The sequence below is a fragment of the Seriola lalandi genome, unplaced genomic scaffold (genome assembly GCF_002814215.2).
Source record: "Seriola lalandi dorsalis isolate HSWRI2012SDOR001 ecotype SW California unplaced genomic scaffold, Sedor1 jcf7180002054952, whole genome shotgun sequence".
Lineage (NCBI taxonomy): Eukaryota > Metazoa > Chordata > Actinopteri > Carangiformes > Carangidae > Seriola > Seriola lalandi.
In genome coordinates this window covers 150,785-178,527 of record NW_019525503.1, presented here as the reverse complement: position 1 = coordinate 178,527, position 27,743 = coordinate 150,785, and the positions used below count along the sequence as shown (strand labels likewise).

At 38.3% G+C, this 27,743-nt stretch overlaps 3 protein-coding genes across 4 annotated transcripts; 2 read left to right on the top strand and 1 right to left on the bottom strand.

The window, feature by feature from the left end:
* Positions 1-4,513: 4,513 nt before the first annotated feature.
* LOC111645454 (solute carrier family 22 member 7-like) lies at positions 4,514-9,823 on the top strand. 2 transcript variants are annotated; one of them, XM_023394671.2, is made up of 11 exons: positions 4,514-4,644; positions 4,748-5,132; positions 5,461-5,564; positions 5,734-5,888; positions 6,092-6,260; positions 6,956-7,079; positions 7,177-7,286; positions 7,385-7,599; positions 8,250-8,358; positions 9,054-9,260; positions 9,495-9,823. In XM_023394671.2, exons 2-11 carry the CDS (start codon positions 4,749-4,751, stop codon positions 9,577-9,579), a joined length of 1,662 nt encoding a protein of 553 aa, XP_023250439.1. In that variant the 5' UTR covers positions 4,514-4,644; position 4,748; the 3' UTR covers positions 9,580-9,823. The 2 variants fall into 2 exon arrangements, with proteins under 2 accessions (XP_023250439.1, XP_087026666.1); XM_087170540.1 differs by lacking the exon at positions 4,514-4,644 and having other exon boundaries at positions 4,743-5,132.
* Positions 9,824-9,857: 34 nt separating this feature from the next.
* Positions 9,858-12,648, bottom strand: LOC111645448 (uncharacterized). Its single transcript, XM_087170539.1, has 2 exons — positions 12,156-12,648; positions 9,858-11,192 (listed from the first exon to the last, which is right to left on the bottom strand). The coding sequence occupies exons 1-2, from the start codon at positions 12,325-12,327 to the stop codon at positions 10,468-10,470; spliced, it is 897 nt and encodes a 298-aa protein (XP_087026665.1). The 5' UTR covers positions 12,328-12,648; the 3' UTR covers positions 9,858-10,467.
* A 5,459-nt stretch (positions 12,649-18,107) lies between these two features.
* Positions 18,108-27,730, top strand: LOC111645434 (high-affinity choline transporter 1-like). The gene is made up of 8 exons (XM_023394650.2): positions 18,108-18,372; positions 19,205-19,318; positions 20,885-21,040; positions 22,292-22,440; positions 22,780-22,923; positions 23,794-23,947; positions 24,049-24,266; positions 24,426-27,730. The coding sequence occupies exons 1-8, from the start codon at positions 18,189-18,191 to the stop codon at positions 24,966-24,968; spliced, it is 1,662 nt and encodes a 553-aa protein (XP_023250418.1). The 5' UTR covers positions 18,108-18,188; the 3' UTR covers positions 24,969-27,730.
* Positions 27,731-27,743: the final 13 nt, after the last annotated feature.

The following is a 27,743-nucleotide window of genomic DNA, read 5'->3' as shown; positions in this document are numbered from 1 at the left end:
GTTTTTATGCTTTACTATACTAAGTTGTTTTTATGAAATTTTATGCATGACTATTCTATATAGTTTTTATGCCTGACTATACTATGTCGTTTTTTTGATTCTTTATGCTTTACTATACTATGACGTTTTTATGACATTTTATGCCTTGCCTTACTATAGCTTCATTTTTATGCCTTTTATGCCTTACTATACTATGACTTTTTATGCCTTACTATACTATGTCTTTTTATGACTTTTTATGTCTTACTATACTTGTTGTTTTTATGACATTTTATGCCTTACAATACTATGGCGTTTTTATGACTTTTTATGCCTTACTATACTATGACTTTTTATGCCTTACAATTCTATGGCGTTTTTATGACTTTTTATGCCTTACTATACTATGACGTTTTTATATCTTACTATACTATGTCATTTTTGTGACTTTTTATTTCTTACTATACATTGACATGCTTATGACTTTTTATGCCTTACTATACTATGTCGTCTTTATGCTTTTTATGCCTTACTATACGATGCCGTTTTTATGACTTTTTATGCCTTACTATACTATGACGTTTTTATGACTTTTTATGCCTTACTATACTATGACGTTTTTATGACTTTTTATGCCTTACTATACTATGACTTTTTATGCCTTACTATACTATGTCGTTTTTTTATGACTTTTTTTGCCTTACTGTACTATGTCGTTTTTATGACTTTTTATACCTTACTATACTATGTCGTTTTTATGACTTTTTATCCCTTACTATACTATGTCGTTTTCATGACTTTTTATGTCTTTTTTTTTACTTTTTACGCCTTACTATACTATGACGTTTTTATGACTTTTTATGCCTTACTATACTATGACTTTTTATGCCTTACTATACTATGTTGTTTTTATGACTTTTTATGCATTACTATACTATTACTTTTTTTATTACTTTTTATGCCTTACTATACTATGACTTTTTATTCCTTACTATACTATGTCGTTTTCATTACTTTTTATGTCTTTTTTTTTACGTTTTACGCCTTACTATTCTATGTCGTTTTTATCCTTTTTATGCCTTACTATACTGTCGTTTTTATACCTCACTATACTAGTCGTTTTAATGACTTTTTATGCCTTACTATACTATGACGTTTTTATACATTACTATGCTGTCGTTTTAATGACTTTTTATGCTTTACTATACGATGTCATTTTTATGATTTTTCATGCCTTACTATACTATGTCATTTCAATGCGTTACTATAATTTGACGTTTTTATGACTTTTTATGCCTTACTATACTATGACTGTTTTTTGTCTTTTTATGCCTTAATATTATATTTTGTTTTTATGCCTTACTATACTAGTCGTTTTTATGACTTTTTATGCCTTACTATACTATGACGTTTTTATGACTTTTTATGCCTTAATATTCTATTTTGTTTTTATGCCTTACTATACTAGTCATTTTTATGACTTTTTATGCCTTACTATACTATGACGTTTTTATGCTTTTTATGCCTTACTATACTATGACGTTTTTATGACTTTTGTATGCCTTACTATACTATGACGTTTTTATGACTTTTTATGCCTTACTATACTATGACGTTTTTTTATGACTTTTTATGCTTTTCATGCCTTACTATTCTATGACGTTTTTATGACTTTTTATGCCTTACTATACTATGTCGTTTTATACTTTTTGTGCCTTCCTATACTATGTCGTTTTTATGACTTTTCATGTCTTACTATACTATGTCGTTTTTATGACTTTTTATGCTTTTTATGCCTTACTATGACGTTTTTATGACTTTTTATGCTTTTATGCCTTACTATCACGTTTTTATATCTTACTATACTATGTCGTTTTTATGCTTTTTATGCCTTACTATACTATGTCGTTTTTATGACATTTTATGCCTTACTATACTATGACGTTTTTATGACTTTTTATGCCTTAATATTCTATGACCTTTTTATGACTTTTTGTGCCTTACTATACTATGACGTTCTTATATCTTACTATACTATGTCGTTTTTATGACATTTTATGCCTTACTATACTATGACTTTTTTTATTACTTTTTATGCCTTACTATACTATGACCTTTTATTCCTTACTATACTATGTCGTTTTCATGACTTTTTATGTTTTTTTTTTTACTTTTTACGCCTTACTATTCTATGTCGTTTTTATCCTTTTTATGCCTTACTATACTAGTCGTTTTAATGACTTTTTATGCCTTACTATACGATGTCATTTTTATGATTTTTCATGCCTTACTATACTATGTCATTTCAATGCGTTACTATAATTTGACGTTTTTATGACTTTTTATGCCTTACTATTCTATGTTGTTTTAATTTCTTTTCATGCCTTACTATTCTATGACCTTTTTATACATTACTATACTATGACGATTTTATGACTTTTTATGTCTTACTATACTATGACTTTTTATGTCTTTTTATGCCTTAATATTATATTTTGTTTTTATGCCTTACTATAGTAGTCGTTTTTATGACTTTTTATGCCTTACTATTCTATGTTGATTTTATGACTTTTTATGCCTTACTATACTATGTCGTTTTTATATCTTACTATACTATGACATTTTCGGGACTTTTTATATCTTACTATACTATGTCGTTTTACTGAATTTTTATGCATGACTGTTTAACCATCATAGTATCATAAGGATAAAAAGTCACAAATACGTCATAGTGTAGTAAGGCAAAAAAACGTCACAATGTAGTAAATCTTAAGAAGTCACAGCATTGTAAGGCATAAAAAGACATGACAACGTCAAAGTATAATAAAGCATAAAACATTATAATATAGTAAGGCATAAAAAGTCATTAAAACTTCACTTAAAATGACATAAAAATGACATAGTATAGTGAGGCATAAAAAGCAATAAAAATGTCATAGTATAGTAAGGCATAAAAACAACTTAGTATAGTAAGGCATAAAAACCTCATAAAAATGACATAGTATAGTAAAGCATAAAAAGTCATAAAAACGTCATAGTATAGTAATGAATAAAAACGACATTGTATTGTAAGGCATAAAAAGTAATAAAAACATCATAGTATAGTTAGTAAAGTCAGAATAATTATATAATATATTGAGGCACAAAACGTCTTAAAAACGACATAGTATAGTCAAGCATAAAAAGTCAAAAAATTTCATAATTTAGAGTCATAAAAACAACATAACATTTTAAGGCATAAAAACGTCATAGTATAGTATGGCATAAAAAGTCCTGAAAATTTCATAGTACAGTAAGGCATAAAAACAACATAGTATATTAAGGCATAAAAAATCATAAAAACAATGTTTGACGTTTTTATTCCTTACTATCCTGTTGTATTTTTTGTTGTCTTCATGCCTTATTATACAATGACTTTCTATGCCTTATTATCCAATGTCATTTTTATGGGGTGGCTTGGTGTAATAAATCAATCAGTCAATCAGTCTTTATTTGTAGCTTTTTCCATACAGGTTAGTATAGTTCAAAGTGTTTCACTGATGACTGATAAGCTAAACAGAAAAGGACAAATCAAGTAAAAATGCTGACAATTAGATAAAATAACACTTTGAAAAAAGATAAAACAAAAATAGAAGTACAAATGAAATAGAAAAGGATACAATTATAAATAAACATATAAAATAGAATAAAGTACAATAATAAAAGAAAACACAGACTAAAATACAATTTAGATACATAGTATAACATTTCTAAACAGTTATTTACATTAATAATATAATACAAATATAATCGTAGGTAGAATTAAAATAATAAAATGAAAATAAAAAACATTAGTAATATTGATAATAAAATAATAATAATAATGATTAAAATTTATATGATATCAAAAAGGAAATAACTATAATAAATCTAATGACAAAAAATATGCTAATACTATTTTGTAAAATGTATGCAAATACAATAATAAAATAATACTGTGGTGGTGTTATGACAGAATAGAATGCATTACCTATGTTATATTATGATAATTTAGTATACATTATTATATCATGTAACAGTTACAAATTAACAATGTGAAATCATGTCGTAATAGGTGTTCAGTTTGGGTCGGTCTAACATGGAGTTATTTCAAATGCTTAATCCACTATTTCATCCTCTCAGGACGAACGGTCATCACTTGAAATATCTTAAATCCAGGGCTATGATCATCAAACACTTGAGCATTAAAGTTCACAAAAATTTACAAAGTCAAACAAAAAAAGTTACTCCATAGACTCTGTTTTGTAATCTGTGTCATGTTATCAATGAACATTGTCCTCAAAGAGAGTGTTGGGGTTTTTATGAACTCAATGACAGTGGGAGTCTTTATGACCCTAAAAACAAATATGCCCAAGAGGTGACTAAGATGTAGCTTTTCTTTCTGCCAGGTCCCAAAGTGACCATGTGACAGGAGAGTTGAGGGGGCTGCTGAGCCTGTTGACCACATAGTAATGTGTAATCTTTTTAACTTGTCCCTTGTAATATTTTACAGCTTTACAATGTCCAAAGGTGATGCAGCGATAAATGGCCAGGTAGGGCTGAAGAACCTAAATTCAGTGGCATAAAACAACGTGGTGAACAGAGATTCCTCTGCAAAGAACAGTTCCTGACAGTGCAGCTACACAGGTGAGTAATTCAACTTTTTTAATGGTCTTGATCATTGGTCCAAAGTTGCATAACTCCGTGTTTTACTTCTGTCAACTTAAAGCAAATTTTCTTTGCTCTTGAGGATGAAGTTTGAGAATATCCTGGAGGAAATCGGCGGTTTTGGGCCTTTCCAAATCCTCATCATCGTCCTGCTCTGCACCCCTCGAATAGTTCTTCCCTGTCACTTTTTACTGAACAACTTCATCGCTGCCGTGCCTCCTCACTGGTGTGATGTCAGCACCCTGGATGATGGAAGACTCTTCAGAAGTTTAACCCAGCAACAGAGACTGACCGTCAGCGTTCCCCTACAAAAAGATGGGAAACCAAAATCCTGTGAGATGTTTTCATCGCCTCAGTTTCAGATCTTATACAATGGGTCCAACAGCAGTGCTGAGCTTCCCACAATTCAGTGTCAGAGTGGATGGATTTACGACAACTCCACCTTCACCTCCACCCTGGCAACAGAGGTATACAGTGATGCTTTAAAATCAATTATCAATTGAAATCTGTCTAGTTATAATATTTGTACAGCACACTAAAAAAAACACCAAACACAAGACCGAACATAAACAGCTTTACAGCATTTATAATGTGACATATTGTTAAGTATTAACAGCTAAATAAATTAATTGAAATTTCAGTGAGTAATAGCCCTTTACACAAGAATAATTTGAGCTACAAAATAGGTTTTTGTTTTGTTTGTGAAACTTTGTGTTTGGTACCTTTGGTCGTAGCAGAAATCTGGGACCAACGTAATTTATTGAGGAAGCTTTTCTCTGTGATTGGCATTTTCAGTGGGACCTAGTATGTGATAGAAAAAGCTTGACAAAAACCACAGGTACCATCTTCTTCCTCGGAGTGATGATGGGAGCCATAGCTTTTGGATTCCTCTGCGATAAGTACGTGTATAAAAAAAACTAACTTCTTCCCTTTTTACTAACTAATTTTACTTCTTTTTGTTCATTATACTTTAATAAAAAACATTTAAAATCACATTTCCAATGCCTTGAAGGAGTTGACACTTTAAAGAAAAATTGTTTCACAAATGAATTATTACATTTTTTTCAGGTATGGGAGGAAAAACACTCTCCTGGCCTCATACATCATGGTGATTGTGTTCGGCTTCTCCAGTGCTTTTGCAAACTCCTACGTCCTGTTCGCAGTGCTGAGATTTCTCACTGGCTTTGCACTGACAGGGATCACTATCAATTCAATCGTTCTCAGTAAGCTAACGAGTTCACCATATCATCTTAAAAGGTAATGATGTATCATGTGTTGTGCTTGTTGGCCAAATAAATCAGTTATGGCAGGTAAAGTTTTTCAAAAGGTAAGATACACAAATTCAAAATTACATAGCTAACCTGATCACAACAAAATGTAGAAATCATTATTTTTCATTTATTTTGTCATTTTCCTCACCTTGCAGGCATCGAGTGGGTAGACATAGGTCATAGGTCATTTATTGGTGTGATTGGCAGCCTGGCCTGGTCTGTAGGTAACATGCTGCTGGCAGGATTCGCCTTGCTGGTGACGGACTGGCGGACGCTGATCATGACTGTTACAGCCCCTCTGGGTTTTGCAGTTTTGACCTGGTGGTAAGTGAAGTGCATGCACCCACACAGACATGTTATACATGACATATATGCCCATATATCAAGAGTGAAGAGTGATGCTGCCCTATATGTCACCTATAAAGGAATATATTATTATCACATATATACACTCTCTGGATATGTCAAGATATAAAGTTATAACATATATGAAATACCCATAGTAAAATTTGTATATATAGTTAAATAAAAAAATATCTATATAAGGAAATTTTATATGTGTGTTTATGATATGTATTTAATTTATAAATAAAAGTTTTTTATGACAACATACGTGTACAAATTTTATGTTTATATATTAATTTTCTTATTTAATTTAAAGATACATGTCTATCTTATGTAATATCAATATAGATTGACAGGCTTTGGGATGGATAAATATTTACATTACATAGAGTATGTCTATAATATAAGCATACATACATAAACATATATATTTGTATGGGCTATACATGATTTTTACATATATATTTTTCTTCTTATGTACATGTATTTCAAATATGACATCATGTGTTATTTCATTAAAAATATATATATATTTTTCACTTACTGACAAATCAATTTAATCCATTTCTCCAAAATCAACCTTTCACTTTAAAAAAAACCTAATTAGTAATTGAATTAAATATTAATTTCAATTATGACCTAATTAATGTGTAACTATTTGAATGTAACTGCAGGTGGATCCCTGAATCAGCTCGATGGCTTCTGGCGAAAGGTAAAGTGGAGAGAGCTCAATTTTACCTCGACAAATGTGCAAAGTTCAACAAAAGACAAAAACTGTCATCTAAATTAAAACTGGAGGTAAGATAAATGAATAACTAAATGGGTTTAATTTTTATTATCCTTTTAAAATCCACTTTTACGTATCACTTAACGTTACTTCTCTGCCTCTGTGCAGACACTCTCCAACATCGAGATGCTGGAAAAACAGGATAAAAACTACACTTACCTCGACCTGATCAAGACCCCAAAGATGAGACAGTTGACTCTCCTGACTGGGATTGTGTGGTGGGTCTCACCTCAGAAAGCATCAACCTAAATTACTACTGTTAATGGTCCCAAAAGTGATGGGAATTTGTGTTTTAAATGCACATTGTTCGCTGCAGGTATGGAGTTGCCTCCACGTATTATGGCATCAGCCTGAACATCACCGGATTTGGTTTGAATATGTACCTCACACACTTCATCTACGCAGCCATCGAAGTTCCTGCCAAGTTGATGGTTTACTGCTTCCTAAACATCATTGGACGCAGGAAATGCCAAGGAGGCACCTTGTTACTGACAGGAGTCTGCATCGCCATAAACATCTTCATCCCTAAAGGTCAGGGTGCAGATCAGAGCTGCTTTTACGTTTTAGGAAGGATTTCTGATACTGTGATATTGTGACTTATAAATGGAAACACAACCACTGCTGCTATTTTTTTTATGGAAGCCCCGAAAATCAAGTGTTGGAAAAATTTCACTTGCCTCTTGAGGAATCTTTTCACAGCTGAAAAAACAGAATGGATCATATGGGGTTTGTTTTTTTCACAGAAAAACATTTAAAAATTAACTTGCCTCTCTGTGATTTATTTACTTTTTTGTTAAAATTGGATCCAAACCCTCATCAGTGGACCTGTACCAGGCCATGCAATATTTGCTATCACAGTGCAATGATAACCATATAAAAGTAAGGTTAATAATAATTATAATATAAAAATGAATAATAATTATATGACTTACTCAGGTATAGTAGGGCATTTGTGTGGTGCATCATCTTTTCTCATAACTCTCTGCCACACCCACAACAGCAGGTTATCATTGCTTTATTGTCTTTTATTGCTTTAATGTTTCTGCATGTGTCGCTTTGTTTTTAATACCTCCTCTTGTAAAAGTACTTTGATCTGCATTTTATGTAATAAAAAGTTGCCTTATATGGTCATCCAGGCTTATCTCATGCACAGCACTGTATACTGTACTTGTTGTCTGTAGGTCTGTGGCATGTGCGTGCTGTCGTTGCTATTCTTGGGAAAGGCCTATCAGAAGCTTCCTTCACAACTATCTTCCTCTACACAACAGAGCTTTACCCCACAGTCGTCAGGTCAGTCACTGTCAAACTGTCCTGCATGTGCTGCACTGACGTGACCTTACGTCCTAATTCTGCTCATCATTCACATCGGTTCTGTGTCGTGGTTTACCCTCCAGTGTTTCATGATACTTACCTACTGGACTTTTAGATGAAATTAAATATTATCATTAAGGATAGGATAGATGGACAAAACTGTGTAAACAAAAGTTGTAAAATGCTGTAATTTCCCTTTACTCTATTTCTGCTTTTGTATTTTATAGTTTAGGTGGTAAAAACTAAAATGATTTTCTTATTTCTTTTTTTAGATTTTAATTTAATTGGTAGAGAACAGTATTGTGTTGTGTTGTTTACTTCATCCCTTTATCAGTTAAGTTTACCAGCTCTTTCTATCTAACTATCACTAATACTGATGTATTTAATCATGTTTAACACTCTTTACAACTTTAGTCTGTGTTGGGAGCCAATTATTTCAGTTCTAATGTGATTGGGAAACACTTTAGAGACTGATTGACTTTAACCTGATTGATTAAACTCTGATATTAATCATTGAATTTTCTGAAACGGGATGTTTGTGATCAGTTCAGTCGAAGGCCATGAAATAAACCTGAACCTTTCCCACCTGCAGAAAGCTCATAGAGAGAGTTAAATAACAGCAATGGATGAACTCATTTACCATGTAGCTTATGATTGACTTTCTCTCTCACCAGACAAAACGGTTTGGGCTACACCAGCTTCATGAGTCGTCTGGGAGTGTCGGTAGCTCCTCTCATCCTGCTGCTGGAGGACGTGTGGACTCTTTTCCCTCAGATCATCATCTGCTCTGTGGCCGTCGTGTCCGGCCTGGTGGCTCTGCTGCTCCCTGAGACGCACAACGTGAGGCTGCCAGAGACCATCGACGACATTGAAAAGCCAAGGTTAGTAAACTAATACATGAGAGACACAGTGTGTGGTATTTGAGAATGTAGTTTGTCGCTACTTTGGCGCCATCTTGTGGTAGAATTGAGAATGGCAGCGAGAGACAGCAATGATTAGACTGATTATTTTCAAACTGGTAACAAACATCATATAATACAATATATTAATAAAAAGTTGCACCTCAGCTCAAAAACCCAAACACTCACTTGCTTCATTGATTTGTTTCATTTCAGTAAAAACACCATCTGCTCTCACTCCGTGGAGTCTTCAGGTGTTTTCCTAGAAACAAAGATCACAACAGACCCACAACAGCAGTGACGGAACGAGTGGAGCAAGGACTTTGTTTGTGTGTTCATACACATCAAGCTGAACTGCCATGACCTTACTGCCTTTTGACTTTGTCAGTGTCAACAGTGAAAGTGAGACTGCCGTCTTCATGTTTTTCAAGAAAACTCAGGTCAAAATCTTTGTTTGTGTGGTTTGTACACATCAATATAGATATCAAATATGGAAAATGATTTATTTATAAAGGTACAAACTGAATAAATTAAATCTGAAACCAGTTCATCTACAATTGTGTTTTATTTGATCTGAATGATAAAAACACCACCAACTGTAATGTAATGGAATAATATGATTTCACATTAGCTAAATATACATAAAATTGTCTGAAACTATATGCAGCTGTGTTATCAACTACCATAAATGTAATTAGATTAAAGACAAATTTCATGGCAGGGCTCCACAGGGTCACCTTAAAAACTGCTGACAGTCACTGCGGCAAAATCACTGTTAGCCAATATGTCAGTCTCTCTGGATATTCAATGAAGTAACATTTCTTCGAGGCCCACAAAACAAAAAACTCATCAATACAAAAACACTTAACATTAGAGTTCAGTAGGTTCACGAAAATAAGAGTGCAAAAAAAAGGAAATGATATATGATATGATATGATAAAGTGCATGTTGCAGAGTAAAAAGAAGAAAGCCATTACATTGCATTGTAGGAAGTACTAAGTTGACCGTATAGACATTTTCAGCATAAAGAAAAGTTAGAGCCGTGGTTCCCAGCCTGTGGGCCGTGAAGATGTTGCAATAATTTGATTCCTTGACGCCATTGTCCATGACTGAACAATGGTTTCAGTATCTGTCTGAGTTGTCCCAAACTCAACCAAAGGGTGCGTTTGGGAATCTTGTATGTCCCTCTTCAAAGTCTCGTCTCCACAGTCTCAGCCACAGTTTCCACAGTGGGTCTCCGGCTCTCTTTCTGTTTTGACTTTTGACAGCAGGGCAGTGCCTGCAGCACCTCTTTGGGTCCTTTGGTCATGAATATATAGAGGAAGGGGTCCACCAGAGGACTGAGGTAGAGCAGCAGGTGAGACACCAACCCCAGATAGCGCACTGCCTCCTTAAAGGACAGCGCCTCCAGGAGGACGCTGAGGATGAAGGGGACGTAAAGGAGGGTGTAATTAGCCCAGATAGCAGCGATCCCCCACACCGTCCTCCTCCTCTCTGGTGTTGGAGGGTTGGATCGGGAGCACATCAGGGCTCTCCAGGAGTCCACAGCGAAGAAGAGGAGGAAGGGGAAAGGGCTGAGCAGAGCCACTGCAAACCAGAGGGTGTACTTGAGCACGGCCAGGGCCAGGACGGCGAATGGAGCAGCCCACGCTATCAAGACCACGGCAGGAGACTGGCGGATATTTCTGGAGCAGCCCAGACACTGCGGGTAAGCCACCAGGAGGTGACGCTCCTGGGCTATGAACAGCATGAGGGTGATGTTGGAGACGACGCCAAAATAGAAGATGAAATCGGTGGCGTTGGAGGAGAGGAAGGTCCCGTGCTCCATGTCCACATCCACAGTGGGGCGACCGAAGAAACTGATGACGTCGGAAACCAGGAGAAACATGACGTGCATGGGAACTTTATTCTCACCTGGATAGAGGACAGAGGAAGACGAATTATTAATACTGATAGTTTTCACACTTTTGTCTCTCTTCATCTTATTTGTATGATGGTTTTAAAAGATACTGTAGAACGCCTTTAGGGAGTGTCTTCAAATTTGGTACAAATGTTCACTTGGACTCAAGGATGAACCGAAAAAGCATTCTTTTAGCCATAACTCAAGACTCAAGAAACGTAAAGGAGATATTTGTAAGTTTTGCTCTAGCTATGTAGCCAACGATAGCATTAACAGCTGTTTACTTACCAGTCTAGAGGAAACGTTTTGAGTCCAGCATCAAACTTCATTCCTTTACTCAACAACGCCAAGTTAACTCTCGTCTCTAACACGTCTTTTCTTCTACTGAAGTAAGCATGCTAACCAGCTAGCCCCGGCCCATCTCATCGCTTTCCGTTAGCGGCTCAACATAGCCTCCAGTCTGCCCTGAAGACGTATGGTTGCTCAGAGGACGTATTATAACCTCTTGTCTTGTAAACACAACGATGGCTGAAAGAAACCACGTTCGGCGGCAGAGAAAACTTACAAATAGACCCTTTAACACAGATGTCTATGATGGCGTGATGACATATTGTATCCACACAGGTAGAGGTCAGCTTCACTGTGACATCATCATGTTCAAGCTTACCTTGAAATGACAGTGTATTTACATGGATTATTTATAGCAGGTGTATCAAACGATAAACTTGCCAAGACGAACTGGAATCAAAGATGTTTTGTTTGTTATGGTTTTTTTTCTCATCTCTTATGACATAAATAACACACAGCTGCTAAAATGTTCATACAAACTGTCTATCGAGAAGGGTTAGTGAGCCAAATGGGGCTGCTACAGAGCTAGCTTAGCGCAAACCCCTACATTGGTTGATTATCATTGTGTGTTTTCATATGATTGGTGGATACTTTAAGTTACAGGACAGAGAGAAGAGCACAGAACAAACCTTTGGACAGATTCTTGAGGGCGTAAAGGGCCAGTCCAATCACAGGCAGCCCTAAAGTGAAGGTCAACCAGCTGATCACCTTGGCCACCTGCACAGTGGCGGGTGTGGAGGTGTTGCCTGTGACGTTGATGAGGAGGGGCGCAGTTGTTGTCACCGCGTTACTGTCAGCCATAAGAGGCCACACCGTGGCTATTTATGTGTTCAGCTGTTTAGATTATCATTCAGATCCTTGGAGTGAGCTGCTCAACTGATGGTGTGGACGCAGTGGGTCGTAATGAGGACAACGTCAGCCTAGTTACAGTCAAAACAAAGACCAGAATCAGCTCAAAATAAGCACTACATGATTTTACATGACTTAATTGTGAAGCTTAAAATAAAAGGCTTCGTGTATTCTTGCTTTGAATGTAGACAGAGTAAAGCCCGACAACATGGTGCTCAATTATCTGTCACCCACGATGTCTGATGTGTGATGTCTGTGCATTTAATCTGACACCTGTGAACTGTCCTCACTGTCCCCTCACCCTCGACATCATGCTTCTTTATCAAAATAAAAGTATATCTACAAAAGTGTCATCAATTTATGGCTAAATACACCACTTCTGCAGAGCTCTGAGGTGTTTTTTTTGGCGTGACTGTGTTAAAGAGTCAGGGTGAAGATTTTCAGCACTTCATTAAATTGATGTTAATATTGAAAATACTGATAAATGCAGGTTTAAGATTCAAATTGATCCATGTTTGTTTCTCATGTAATATATATGTATGTTTTAAAACAAATTTTTTTTTTTAAATTTTCAAAGCACGCTTATCACCTTGAACCATCATCTTACCTTTTAATAAACGCTGAGTCAACTTTCATCCATGAAAAACTCCTCAGCTGAAATAGTTTGAGGTTGGTGTTGAATCCTGTTCAAGTATCTCATTTCCCACTTGGAGAGCCGGAGAGGATGTGTCTACCTGAGTATTGGTGAAGACGTTTAAGTCCAGGTTTGCGTTGTTTAATGTGGTTCTTTCTGGGAAGCCATTTATTTTATAGCTGCAGTTCTGAGGCTCCTTATCTCCACAGAGTTGATCTGCCTGCTTTGAATGAAGCTGAATGTACCTGAATATTCTCCATTGGTTCACACGGCTCATTCTGTGTGTTCATGATAATGCGGGAAGTAAAGATTTGCATGAAAGACTGATGTCAACATATTGAAACTGCCTTTATCTTAACTTTATTCCTGTGTGTTTGTGTGGCTGTTTCTTTTTACAGTGTCGAACACAAACAGACCCAAGTTCTGACAAATTAAAATGGCTAACGGACAAAAAAAAACACTTCAGGTCGTCTGTGACACCGGGATGCTGGTCTGTAATCTAAAGTACTTTGTAATCTGAAGAATGTGACAGTGGACTGAGAGTGGCGTCTCACCAGTTAAGTACTGAGGGTGTCGGCTTCAGTGTCTGACAACTGAATCACCGAACACTGTTTCCTGCGGTGGAACAGTGACTCATAATTCAGATGACATCTGAGGCGCTGATGAGCAAGGCCGCTAACCCGAGCTGCTCCAGTGGAGCTGCTCGGACTGTGGTCGTACTGGACAGCTTCCAGGTGTGATCAAGCAACAGCTGGGCCGTCAGTGAAACTTTCCTGAATAAACAAGGGTAAATTCACAGCTGTTTGTCTTGTTGACAGCGTCGCTCAGACACATGAACGTTAAACCGCCATTAATGGAACGTCCTCATATACATGCAGGACATACCAGACTATGAATACACCTGTAAATATACATCCTGCAGTTAATCATTATGGATGACAATTGGGATCATGTTAGGAAAAAAAACATGTTACAATTCTTAAATTAGAAAATGCAATTTCTGCAGGAATCACAGTGGGATTGTTGCTTCTGCACAAGCTGAAGCCGAGTTGTGTTTCTGGCTTGAATTTGTAAGAAGAAGCAGCTGAAGTCGTAACAAAAGATGGAAAAAAGGGGAAAAGGGATGAAGAATTCAAACTGTTGCGTAATCACAACAGCTAGTACATAGAGAAAGACCGAGCAGCATCGCCTCATGTAAATCCTCATTTGCTCACTCAACTTAAATGTGTATTGGAACCGGCCGCACACAAACTTTTAGTTTAGCACAATAACATGAACGTTATGAGTATGAGAGCACCTGACACAAAATAAAGGTGTTACATAAACCTCGTCTGACTGGAAATGACAGTCGGTTCAACCTTTTTGTTTGAAATCATGCAACAAAAAAAGGTTTTTGAGCATTAATTCTACATCATATTAACAGGGAATATCTTATTTGGTATAAAATTACTGAGTTGATGAATGTTTATCTTTATTTTTATTAAACACAAACAAAATGATGTGTCATAACTTAGTTATTTTATGCACAAACAACATTAAATGTTGGAACTTTAAAGTCAAATTAACATAACATTTTTAATTATTCAGCTGAATCACACTCTAACTAATAATTTATTACAGTAACATGAAAGTTGTCAGTTTTCCTGACACAAAATTAACGTGTCACATGATCCTCGTCTGACTGGAAATTTCTGTTAACAAAGTGATAAAATAATTTGTTTTAAATAATATAATTCTATGTGATAATGAGTCTGTCGTAACATAAAGCTTCTGTTAAAAAAAGAGCGAAAAGGATAATTATCCTTATGATAATTAACATCTATTACTGTAATTTTCTGCCGTCACAATTTCCCCTTTCTGAGTTAAAGCGCTGAATAATTGCCAGAAGTGTTTTTAGGAATTTGGATATAAAATTTCATCACTTTTTCGTTTTATCTTATTAGATATTTGTGTTAAATCGTGTCATAATTAGTGTATAAATAAGTGAGTTATGGCCAAAAACGAGGCTACAAAAATCAGGTCACAGTGACCTTAACCTTTGACCTTTGACCACCAAACCCTAATCAGTTCATCTTTGCCAAATTTGAAGAAATTCCCTTATGGCGTTACTGAGATAGCGTGTCCACGAAAAAACATGGGACGTGAGGACGAACTGAAAACATAATGACTGTCGCTGACGCTGAAGCAAAATGAGCCCAACATTATGTTAATGTGTCGGTGTCGTCCTGGTGTACAGGGTATAGGTAATGAATGTAAATCAAAGAAAACTGTAAAAATTGCCCTGACAGCGCTCATACTGGGGTCATCAGCGGCCGCTCGTCCTCTCAGCCGAGTTCAAAGACATAAGAGAATCGTCCTTCTGCTTCACCGTTCGCTCGTCGAGCTGTGAGACAAAGTTTAAAATCCGTTGGGCTCCCCTCGGCTCTTTTCAGTCCGTCTTTACACATGATGTGTTCAGGTCTTGTTAAAATTGACCTGTGACCGGCAGCACGCTGTGAACGCAGCTATTGTTTCTGTGAGAAGGCCTGAGCATGTTGCTTTGCATTATGGGAAAGACAGCATGAAGTTGGTGGAGGTGTGTTTAGAATATTTGCTGATAAAATAAATCGTGCAGAGTCTGTGTCCTGTTATGTTTTTCCTTTGGTCATATTTCTTATGTTAACCAGTATCTTGTCTGATCATAGTAAGATTATAAGCAGGGTCACGGCCAGGACTGTAGAAACACTGAGGTCATGTTACTGCACGTTTATACACAAGGGGCATAATGTTAAATGTCAAAAATAGCAATTATTAACGGGAAGCAAAGGACCCACTCTTACTCTTCTTCCTTTTTCTCTCACTCCATTTCTGTCTTTATTAAAAGCTTGTGAGTTTTTTTATTTACTTGTAAGCTTTTCATTTATTTTTGTGTGTGTAGGTTTGTGTGTTTATCTTTTCTTCCTTTGTGTGTGTGAGTGTGTGTGTGTGTGTGTGTGTGTGTGTGTGTTTTTTATGACTCCAAGCAGAGTGCGAATTATAAAGTGAAAATCAGGGCGGTCGACTTTTTCTCCAGGGCGAAAGGAAACTCAGTACAGGGCAGCACATGCTTCAGTGAATTGTAGTGTTACAGTCCTTACAGTAAAACTTCTGAAACGTATGGAGTGGAAGTATAAAATAGCACAAAATGTAAATATTGAAGTAAAGTAAAACTACCTCAATATTGCACTTAAGTACAGTACTTAGAGTTTACTTAATTACTTTCCATAACTGCTAATACAATTACTAAGCCTTCAGTACACATGTATTTTATTTTTGTTCAATTACCCGACAACGTGGAACTCCTGAATTCAGGAGTGAAAATAAAGGGGGTGACGATTAATATCAGAAAGGTATAAGACTAACTAAACCACCACAAGACTAACTAAACCAATGTTGCCAAGCCAACACTGGAAATAAGAAGGCATGCTATCTGCCAGCTAACATTAGGTAGCTAAACTGTAACGTAAAGCCAAAGTTAAAAACCAGCTAACATTAGCGCCCATCCATAGATTCTTGACGCAATCTAATTCAGAACTCAGAAGGTAAGTAAGTAAAGTGTATTAAGTAAGTAAGTAAGTAAGTGGCTACTGCTACTTACATTTACCTACAATCTCAATTTCCATCAAACTTGGTTCCCTTGTTGCTTCAAAAAGCTCCACAGGTCACTTGAAGGTGATGATTCAACTGTTGATATCACAGCCATGATACTACAAGGCTACATCACTCAAGATGACTGCACATCCCATCATGCAGCAGCAGACAAGTTCTGCATTCACTGTGAGCACATTTCCTCTTCTCTAGGAACTACTTGGTGCCAGACCCCCCCCAGTCTGTTTGATGGCCACGTCTGGCCCATGTAACTGAGACACTAAACACTAATTGGGCCGAGGCAAATTGACGAGACATTCGGCTAACGATAATATGATTAAGTTTATTGACAATTTCAGTATCTTCTGGAACTGTAAAGATCGCTTTGAACCAGACGGTGTTCATCCAAACATCACTGGATCCAGACTGCAGGGTGCCGACCTTCGTCATGCCCTTGAGATGCCATACACAAACAAGAAAGTCTGGATAGGCACGAAGCACAGATGTAGCAACACTGATAGAGACTTGTTCTCCAATCTGTAATTTCTATCAGTCAGTCAGACTCTGACTCCCTGACTCCAAGTCCTCTCATGGCAGCCCCCCTCTGAGAGTTAAAATTATGGTTTTGATTACATAAATCAGCAATTTTCTAATTAGCTTTAAACTGTATGTTGACCACAGGTGGTTGCATGTAGGGAAACAGTTTGTCCCCACTTTCTCCCCTTACTTCATCTGCTGATTAAGACCATTACATGCAGTTGAAAGCTCTGAAAAAAGGTAGTAAATTGACCTTAAGACACGTTTTAAACATCTATATCATTTAAAGTTTTATTTCACAAAATTATGACTTCCCTTTTTTTTTTTAAAACAAACATCCACTTCTGTCTTTGTTTTGAAGCTGCAGCTTTACATGAACTATCGCAGTCAGTAACCTAAAGTAACCTCGGTGAAAAAGGAGCTTCCGCTTCCTGTCGCCGCTTCACAATAAAAGCCACATCATGCGTCGCCATTTCAGTATTTTTAATGTGAAGCCGCAGTGAATGCTGGGTGATGACAGAGGTTGATGCCAGTGAGATATAATTAGAAACAGTAACACAGTATTACATGCAGCCCGATTATGAATCCTCCAGCATGCGAAGGCAAGCTGAATCCTATAATACTACAAGCTTATGTCCTATAAATACATTAAGTGGCTATAGCTTCAAATGCTACGCCCTTATTAAATTAAGGCCTGACTATGTGGAAATATTAAGGATGTATATTCCCAAATATATTTATATATTTTTTTCTTGATCAAATTAACACGAATGAATGACTTTCCCACTAATTACTGCTTCACACGCAGCTCTTTATAGTTGTAGTATAGTGCTGTGCCATATGCGTGCGTGTTTCACCTTGACGGTTGTCTGCTGTGGGTTACAGGTGCAGTTCCACGCGCCTCCACTGAGCTCTCAGAGCATTTGTGCCATGACTGTGCTCGTGCAGCAGCAGCAGCAGCGCGGAGGGATGTGCTGTATCATCCAGGCAGCCCGGCAGACGCTCCGTCCTTCAGTGGGAATCCTGCAGCTCCATCATGGCTCTCAACATCCCCGGAGTGGCCGTGATGATGTTCTTCTACCTGCTGGTCCTCGGGATCGGCATCTGGGCTTCCATCAAGTCCAAAAGGGAAGCCAAGAAGGGCCAGGGGGATAAGACGGAGATGGCTCTGCTGGGCAACCGGGGCATCAACCTAGTGGTCGGCATCTTCACCATGACAGGCGAGTAACACGCGGCGGTGGAGGAGCAGGCGACCGGGAAATCATCTCTTTAAATCGGCTCTGCGTTTATTTCCTGTAAAAATCAACCGGTGTTTAGTGGAAGGTTTTCTATTTTTTTCCAGGCCTACAGTTTCTGTCCCCGCGCTCTAAATTACATAACGTTAAATCGATTTCCTGTGTTGAGCCTTAAAATACCTTCTTTGTAAAATAGAAGAGAATAAAATAAAGGGGAATAAATTAAAACCCAGCGCAGTTTTAAGGATTTTCTTACAGCGATAACTACGCGACATTATGAATCGTAACGTGACAAATGAGGCTACGAAACAACATTTTAGTCTACAAGAGATTATATAAAATATATATATAGGCCTATGTATATGTAGATATTTTATTGGCCGACAATAACGGATGGTGAAACAAAACAGAGGAGAAGACTTAGAGTATTTGACAAGTGAATTATTATAAACTTAAAGCAAAAAACAAAACAGGAAGCTTATAAGATAAGAGGAACTCATATGGTTTTAACATAAGCTGAGACAGCATTAAAATACAGGGAAGGTGTTTTATTCTTATGCTTTCATATCCTATGTATCATGCCTCTCTGCCCAAAGAAAATCACGTGTCAGGCAACAACCGCCAGAACACTGATGTTTCAAAGTAATTGGTCATTAAATTTACAGTAAATTCCTATTTAAATTTAATTCCCTATCAAAGTTACAGTAGACAGGCTGGTTTATCGGGTTACAGGCAGGTGCAAGAGTAGCAGCCGGTCTGTGTGCCTGTATGTGAATCTGTGTGTGTGTGTGTGTGTGTGTGTGTGTGTGTCATACAGCTACATGGGTTGGAGGCGGATTCATTGTGGGCACAGCGGAGGCGGTGTACAACCCCTCCATGGGACTGATCTGGGCCGTCATGCCAATCACAGCAACCATGTGTTTCATCATCGGTAAGACTTCCTTTTAAAGTAACTGAAAACAGAAACAGTAGAGCCGGGGCGCTTCAGGGTCACTGGTTTTCATTTTCACCTGGATCTTGTCCTACTAAAGCAAAAATGAGACAGAAACCTCTGTTATTCTTAGACTCTGCGGGGCAGAAATGTAAAAGTTTGTCCTGAGGACAGGCCGTTCTCACCGGGAAAACAACAGCGTTTCTGCAGATTGTTGAAATAATCACGATAATGATAATGGCCCCTGCAGCCTCCTGTGAGCATCAGTAATAACCGTCCTCTGTTTCAACATCGAGTTCAAACTGGGTCTGAGTCTTAGTCAGTGATAGCTTTCCACACTATATGACTGTGCCCATCTAAAAGGAGGGTGCTTAGTCATTAAATGGGCAAGACACAATGGGGAACTGACAGCAGAGCAACCACAAAAGCACCCAGCTAACTCAAAACCAAAGAATGTGAAAATCTACAGCATGGGCGGGCTGCCGATAGTGACATGTCTGCAGCACCACAGGATGTAAAGGTGGATGGTTCAATGAACTGTCTGATTTTTACCCTTTAAATCTACTCTCTCCACTGCTTCCTCTTAAATCCTTTCTCTGACCTCAACCAAGTTGTTTTGGCTGCTTAAGATTTAACCAGATCAGAAAACACTCCTATTGTTGACAAAGGTATTTTTTCAGAGAGTCGTGTAAATCAAACAGGTTTATCCGCTGCACCGTGGCTGTGAGTCAGGACATCTCAGACTCAGGCTGATGGGATCAGGACTTTGTTTCAACATAAAACAGAAACCGACAGGGCCGTCCATTCATTAGTTTCACAGGTACTACTACATGAAAACATGACGGTTTTCTTAAGAATCTGTAATCCGACTATTCAGGGATTGTCATTGTTGTATTTTCACCTCATTTCACACATTCCCTTTCTCTGGAAACTGCTGAAAAGTCTCCTGAGAAAGGACATTTATCTCCCGAATTGTCACAAAACAGTGACGCCGAGAGTGTAATAATAACCTGACACCTTTATTTCCCTTAAACATGGAAACATGGAGGAAACACAACAGGTTACACGACTTCCCTTGTGTGTGGAGATTAGCGGAAAAAAAAAAGAAAAAAAAAACAACATTCCTGCTCCACGTGAAAATCACATGAGAAAAGAAAGATTTATCCTCTTAAACCCTGATGAACGTACAGTGACTAAATGTGGTTCACGGCACTGACAAAATATTTGACTGTAGGGGTTTTATTTATGAAGAGACTGTTTGTATTGTGGAGTTTTTTTTGTGCTTTATGAAATAAAACATTTCATACTAAGAGGAAAAGAGCAAATCACATGTGTTTAAGGAGTGTGTTGTTGTTAAGGCTGTAGTCTAAAAGGGGAAATGTAAAAAAATAGAATGTTTTAATAAGAAATCATTATAGAAATCTGGTAAATCAACCTAATTAATAGCATTTTAAGTCAAAAGCTGATTTTTTTTTTCATCATAGCAAACTTGTCATACATTGAAGTGACAAATAATACATTCAGCCAATAACCCTAAATCTATGTGTTCCCTGTTTCATCATTGAGGTGGCCTGTTCTTCGCCGAGCCGATGAGAAACAATAAATACGTGACCATGATGGATCCTTTCCAGATCAAATACGGAAAAGTACCGACGGCCGCTCTGTCGCTGGCTTCGCTCATATCAGAGATCATGTGGGTGACAGGGACACTCATAGGATTAGGTAAGAATGTTTTCTATATGTACATGAGAGCATATGTGCGATGCATCTGATCCATGCATGTTGACCCTTGCAGCCGAGCAGCTGTCGATCGCAGCTCTTTGCTGAGGTGCTGTGTGAAACACAAGCCTTTGTCTAATTGTAAGGTTGGTCTGAAATAACTCCACGAGGGCACAAGACCTTAAATCGCACCAGTAGCCACATGGGAAAGCTACAGTGTGTGGTGGTACATAAACATACTGCATTATAATTACCAACCACTGAATTTCCTGTGTCTGCAACAAGTCAAGTCTTAAATCCACTGTAAAGATGCTAAGGCGGTGACCTCTGCACTAGATTTGGGTGTAATGAAAATGTAGGAATTTCTGGTTTAAGCAACAATGTTTTCTTCTTCTTCTGTGTTTTATTTGAAGCATTGATCCATCAGAAGATATATTTGTGGTTTTAAGAAGCAAAAACCATCTCAGTGTAGTTTTACATCTCCTCTCTAAGGCTTCTCTCTGGAGCTCTAGTAACAACAGGTCGGTGAGCCAATCAGAAGAGAGGAGGCTCTGAGCCTCTCTTCTGATTGGCTGACTGTTTTCTGAGTGATCCAATAAAAATATAGCAGATTTCAAGTAAAAACACTCAGAGAAAGCAAATCCTGCAAGGTTTTGGATGGTGGGTCCAGGTGGGCGGGGCTTGGGGCATGGCTGAAAGCAGTAACTTCTTTGTTGTGACATCACAAAGTTACAGGAAGTCCCAACGACTAATTTTCAAGCTCATGGTTTTTGGTTCTTAAAACCACAAATATATCATCTTATGGATCAACACTTCAAATAAAACACAGTAAAAGTGTAAAATATGGGCCGTTTTGATCACTAAGATATCATTTCAGGTGTTACTGCTTTGTTGTGACATCACAAAGTTACAGAAGTCCTGACGGCTGGTTTTAAGGCTCAGTTTCTGAATACAGGCTGTGTGCATTTCTCAGGGGACTGAGGCTTTGATACTTTCACAGTATTAATATAGAAGCTAGACCTGATCTATAATCACACTACACATAGACATCTACCTTTATACTATATGGGACCTTTAAAGTCTCAAATTATAGCGTAAATTGTGCTCTTTGCAGTCGCCTGGTCTGATATATATTGGCTGCAGTGCCTCCATCACATACTGTAGTTTGTTCACCAAAGAGCACTGACAAGTTTATTTTTCAACTGTTACATATATATAAACATTATGTCTAAAACATAAAAGTGTGTGTTTAAGGTGTAACTATGAGTGTGATCCTGGACTTGTCCTACACTGTGAGCATCTGGATCTCTGCGGCTGTGGCCATCACCTACACTCTGCTGGGAGGCCTCTACTCTGTGGCCTACACAGACATCATACAGCTCATTCTCATCTTCATTAGCTTGGTGAGTTGCCGCCCTTCCTGTTGCCCAATTTACTCCCTGACTGTCCCGAGGGCAGCTATTAAAAAACACATCAGGGGAATAGTTCAACATTAGCAACAAGCTCCTTTGCTTTGAGTTAGATGAGAGGATTAATACCACTCTCGTATCAGTCTGTGTTTATATGTAGGCAGTTAGCCTAGCGTAAAGCCTAGCTGCCCTATTTCCAGCCTGTATGCCACACTAAGATAATCTTAGCTCTTGCTCCAGACTCGAGAGTGCTAACATTATTACTTTGCAGTCAGTGTGAAGGGTTAGCAGTTCGCCTACTGTTGTTTACTGAGCATCATTGTCTCTTCGTAGTGGCTGTGCGTCCCTTTTGCCCTGATGAACCCCGCTGTGTTGGACATAACGGAGACGGCCTACAACAACACCTTCCAGTCCCCATGGGTCGGTACTCTGGAGGCAGACAGAGCCTGGAGGTGGATCGACAACTTTCTACTGCTGGTAAGGATGGAAAATAGAAAACCTCACATCAAAAAATAGATTCAAGGTTTAACTGTTCCAGGCCTCTCCTATTGTTTTTTAAAATTCATACACAGCTATGAGGTTACTGGACTTACTTTCATTTATTAATTTTCAGATGATATGATTTTGTTTCTAAATAGGACTTAAAGGAGCTATTTGTAAGTTTTGCATAGCTAACGTTAGCATTAACAGCTGTTTACTTACCAGTCTAGAAGAAACGTTGCGAGTTCGGCATCAAACTTCAAAGTATTGCCAATGTTAACTCTTGTCTCTATCACGTCTTTTCTTCCTCTTAAGTTAGCACGCTAACGAGCTAGCCCCAGGCTCGTCTCGTCACTTCCTGATAGCGGCTCACTGTAGCCTCCAGTTTGCCCTGAAGACCTAGCGTTGCTCAGAGGACGTATTATAACCTCTTGTCATGTAAACACGACAGTTGAAGCGACAGTCACCACCACCTCTTCCTGGCACGAAGCTACGATCGGTGGCAGAAAAAAAATGACAAATAGCCCCTTTAAACAACTAGGAAATGTTTTGTTTTTGTCACTGCAAAGACTTGCAGCTGGGAAGCTTGGGTGGGGAACACTGAAGGACTATATTTTGCAGCATGCCCGGGAGACCTACAGGATTCCTTAGAGGGTGATAGAGGTTTCGGGTGAAAGATGTTGCAGAATCCCCAAAGACTCTTTGGGGATTCTGCCAAAGAGTCCACACAGACATGGTAACTGGAAGTGATGCAACTCTTTCAAAATAAAACAAAAAAGAAAAAAAAACAGACGGGCAAAGGTTGAAGCTGGGTACGTTTTTTCTGTACTCTATGTTGCCTTGACAACATTTTTCTTGTCATCCAAGGGTTTGGGAAACTTGGGTCTTCAGAACTTCCACCAGAGGACGCTGTCCGCCGCCTCCTCGGCTACAGCCAAGATAACCTGCTTCGCTGCCGCGTTCATCGTTCCCACTTTAGGCATCCCGCCCATACTGCTCGGTGCAGTGGCTGCATCAACAAGTACGGAATAAATTTAAACTTTTTAATGTTATTTCCTCTATCTTATTTTAAGCTGACATTTAACTTAGCATTAGTTGAATTTTTGCCTTAATGTTCCACAGATTGGAACATGACCTCTTATGGATCTCCGTCTCCGCTTGAGCGTGGCGATACAGGACTTGTCCTGCCCATCGTCCTGCAGCACCTCACCCCGACCTACATCTCCATCGTCGGTATTGGGGCGGTGGCCGCCGCTGTGATGTCATCCACTGACTCTGCCTTGCTGTCTGCTGCCTCCATTTTCACCTCCAACATTTATAGGGCCATCCTGAGGACACAGGTGAGGAAAAGGAGGAGGAGGCGAGTGAGGGGAGGGGAAGGTCTGACAATAAGATTGTCAAAAAAATTTTACTCATCCATTCAGGCGAACCAAAACATTTACTAAAAATGGTCATTGGAAATAAACAGAAAAGTTTCTTGTTTCTTTTCTTCCCTCCAGGCGTCAGAGCAGGAGATCCAGTGGGTGATCAGGGTCTCGGTGGTGGTGGTGGGCCTGGCCGGCACATCTCTCACCTTCCTGGACAACAGCGTCCTGATGATCTGGCTGCTTCGCTCCGACCTCACCTACACCCTCATGCTGCCGCAGCTCGTCTGCGTCCTCTTCTTCAGCGTCTCTAATGGCTACGGCGCCATCCTGGGCTGTGTGGTGGGAATGCTGCTGCGGGTGCTGTGCGGGGAGCCGCTGCTAGGCATAACACCTGTGATCAAATTCCCAGGATGCACCCTGGTAAACGGCGTCTACGTCCAGCAGTCCCCAATCAGAACCATCTGCATGCTGTCTGCTGTGGCGGCCATCTTGTTGTTCTCCTACCTGGCGTCTGTGCTCTTTAACAGAGGCCTGATTCCTGAGAAATGGGATGTTTTTAATGTGAAAGCTACGTATTCGTCACAAACACAAGGTGACGCCAAATCGAACCAGAAGTTGAAAGAACAGAACGAGAACAATGAAGCGTGTGAACCGATGTTAGAATCAACATGTTAAGTAGGAAAAATTATTTGAAATACATGTTTCATCTGTTTTGACTGGTTTGAGAACAAATGTATGTATTGTGTAATGGCACACTTTTAATTATAGTACAGTATATTTTCGTTTTGTATACTTTTATATGCAGCATAAATGGAAAAAACATCACACCTATGCTCTTTGTTATAAGAGCTCAGAATGTTTTCTGCAATTTTATGCAGCATTGATACTTTCAAGCATTGACGGATTATAAGACAATGGACCCCAGAGCACAGACACATAAAAAATATAATAAAATATCAGATCAGACTATAGGTATAGAGTGACGCAGGGATGACGTATTTTTGTAGGCCAACCCGGAGGTTAGCATCACCCTGGTTCCCTCGTATTTTGACTGTTTGAAGCTAGAAGTGAAACGCCAACGTTAGGCTACAAACTAACTTCACCACAGTCACATGACTTCAACGTCACCGCTGCTGAACTTCCAAATTTGTAATTCGATTTAACTCTGACCTCTTCTACAAAAAGGCCTTTCCTCTTTTAAAGTTAGTATAAACACAACGATGCTGTAAAGACGGACATGTGAGTAGATCGGCTTTCGTGTCCTACGTGATGACGTCTAACGTCCCCGACAACACAACCGGCTTTTTTTTTTAAAGAGACGTAAAAGCTTTAAATAAATCACGACTGGTTTATTTACTGACATATTTTATGTTGTACAACAAAACGTGAATATATAGTGATCGTACATTATCCTCAGATCATGTTATTTTAATCGTCTAACGAAAAAAACCCACAGACTTGAGCACGAGGGAACCGGAAGTGCTAAAATGCTAACTTATTTCCGGGTTTTAGTACACACTCCTGCGGCACGCAGATAGTAAAATTAATGGACATGGATTTGGATCAGGGGCAAAAGGACATGAATATAACATCCCTACTTTTAAATGAGCTCTTTGAATTTAATATCAATCACTGCCACTTAATACAGAGACTCTGGTTTAAGGGCCCCTGGCTGCGCCTGTGCCTGGTTGGCTCATAAGATGATCCATCCGTGCTTTAAAAGTAATTTTATATTTGATTGCACACCATTCTTCTTTTGGTTCTTTTGGTCCTGGTTTTATTGCAGCTTCAGCATTTAAAAAAAAAAAAACAGTGGCTGTCAACAGTAAAGTATTGCAAATGTTAAAAACCAGGGCTTCACCTGTGGTTTGATTAAAACTGCCGACATGCTGCACAACTGATCGGTGAATAAATACAGAGAAACACCAGCTGGACTAATTTAACAGGTTCTTTTGTGCCTTGAAGGCCAACTTGATTAAATTATGTTGTACCCAGAGCTGAGATAAACAGATAAACATGGAAGCAAAAAGGGCAAAGTGACCAGAAATTTATGTTTTAAACATGCTTTCTCGCACTGCTTTTAAGATACAGATACCTTGTTTTTATCTGTCTAAAAATAAGGTATCCACTCTCCTCTATTGACTGTTGGCATAATTTAACAGTTAATGGGTTAATGATTTTAGATAGTTTCAAATAAAATCAATTTAGTAAGGACAGATACCTTTTGTGTTTTAAAATTATCAAAATCTGCATGGATATATTGCTAAACATGGATATAATCAGTGTTAGAATTAAACCCTTAATTTGCTTAAAGTCCACTGGACTTAACCTGACTTCATGTGTCCTATGAGCTTATGATGACACACAAAAATAACCATCCTCTGTTACATAATTCAGCATGGGACTGTGTGGCATGTCCGGTAGTGACAGATGTCTGGACAATCCCTCCCTCTTTCCCTCCCTCCCCCTCTCTCTCGCTCTCTCTCTCCCTCCCCCACGTCTGTGTCAGTCTAAGTCATGCAACAATATATCAGTGTGGTATTATATGAGGTGGCATCTCGCTCCTGACTCGTGCCAACAGCTCTAGTGGAACAATCGTCCCACAGGACACAGAGACGCTGACCGAGATAAAGGTCTTCTAAAATAAGACCACACAAGAGGACGCTGCTCCGGCTGCTTCCTGTGTCCTTCGTTTGATAGTTGATGGTTAAGTCGACGATGAGGTTCAGAATGCAAAGTCTAAGTGTGCACTAACTAGGTAGTGAATGTGTAGTGTTGGATTAATAAATCAATTTGACATTATTTGAGTTGCAAAGCTCCAAAATAACGAGTTATACTTCTATATGATTTTTTTTTTTTGTTTTATTTGCATGTTAAATTAATTAATGTTTGTTTGGAAAATGATTCTGCTAAAGGCCTTACATTTCACTCATGTTGCTCTGCCACTAAATCAGATTTGAGTGGAGAATTTCATAATGGTTTCAATACAGTTTCAGGGCGTTTTACGGCCCTGCAATGTACATGTTTTGGCACAACAGTGTAGATAGAACAATAATCTGAGTATTTTCCTATTAAATCTTTGAGTTGATGTAGAAAACATAATAGTTTAATCCATTAAATTCTAACGCAGAATAAACAGTGACATTCCAGCTGCTAAATGCACAAACTCTGTGGCTACTGTTGTGTCTGCATTAGGTGCACCAACTAAGAAAGTTTTGTGGATCAGGATTTGATGCACAAAGTTTTCTTCTCAAATAGGTGTAAAATCTGTTGTATTTGTTCTCTGTGAGTGAGGTAAATAAAGACAAGTCTGCAGAATTTCACTTGGAGCAATAAACAAACAAACAAACAAAGAAAATGGTTGTAAAAGGAGATAAACTGTCAAACAGGAGTGAAATGATTTGGCTTCTGCTGTCAGTAAAAACAGATGCACTTCACGAGAGTTGGCTT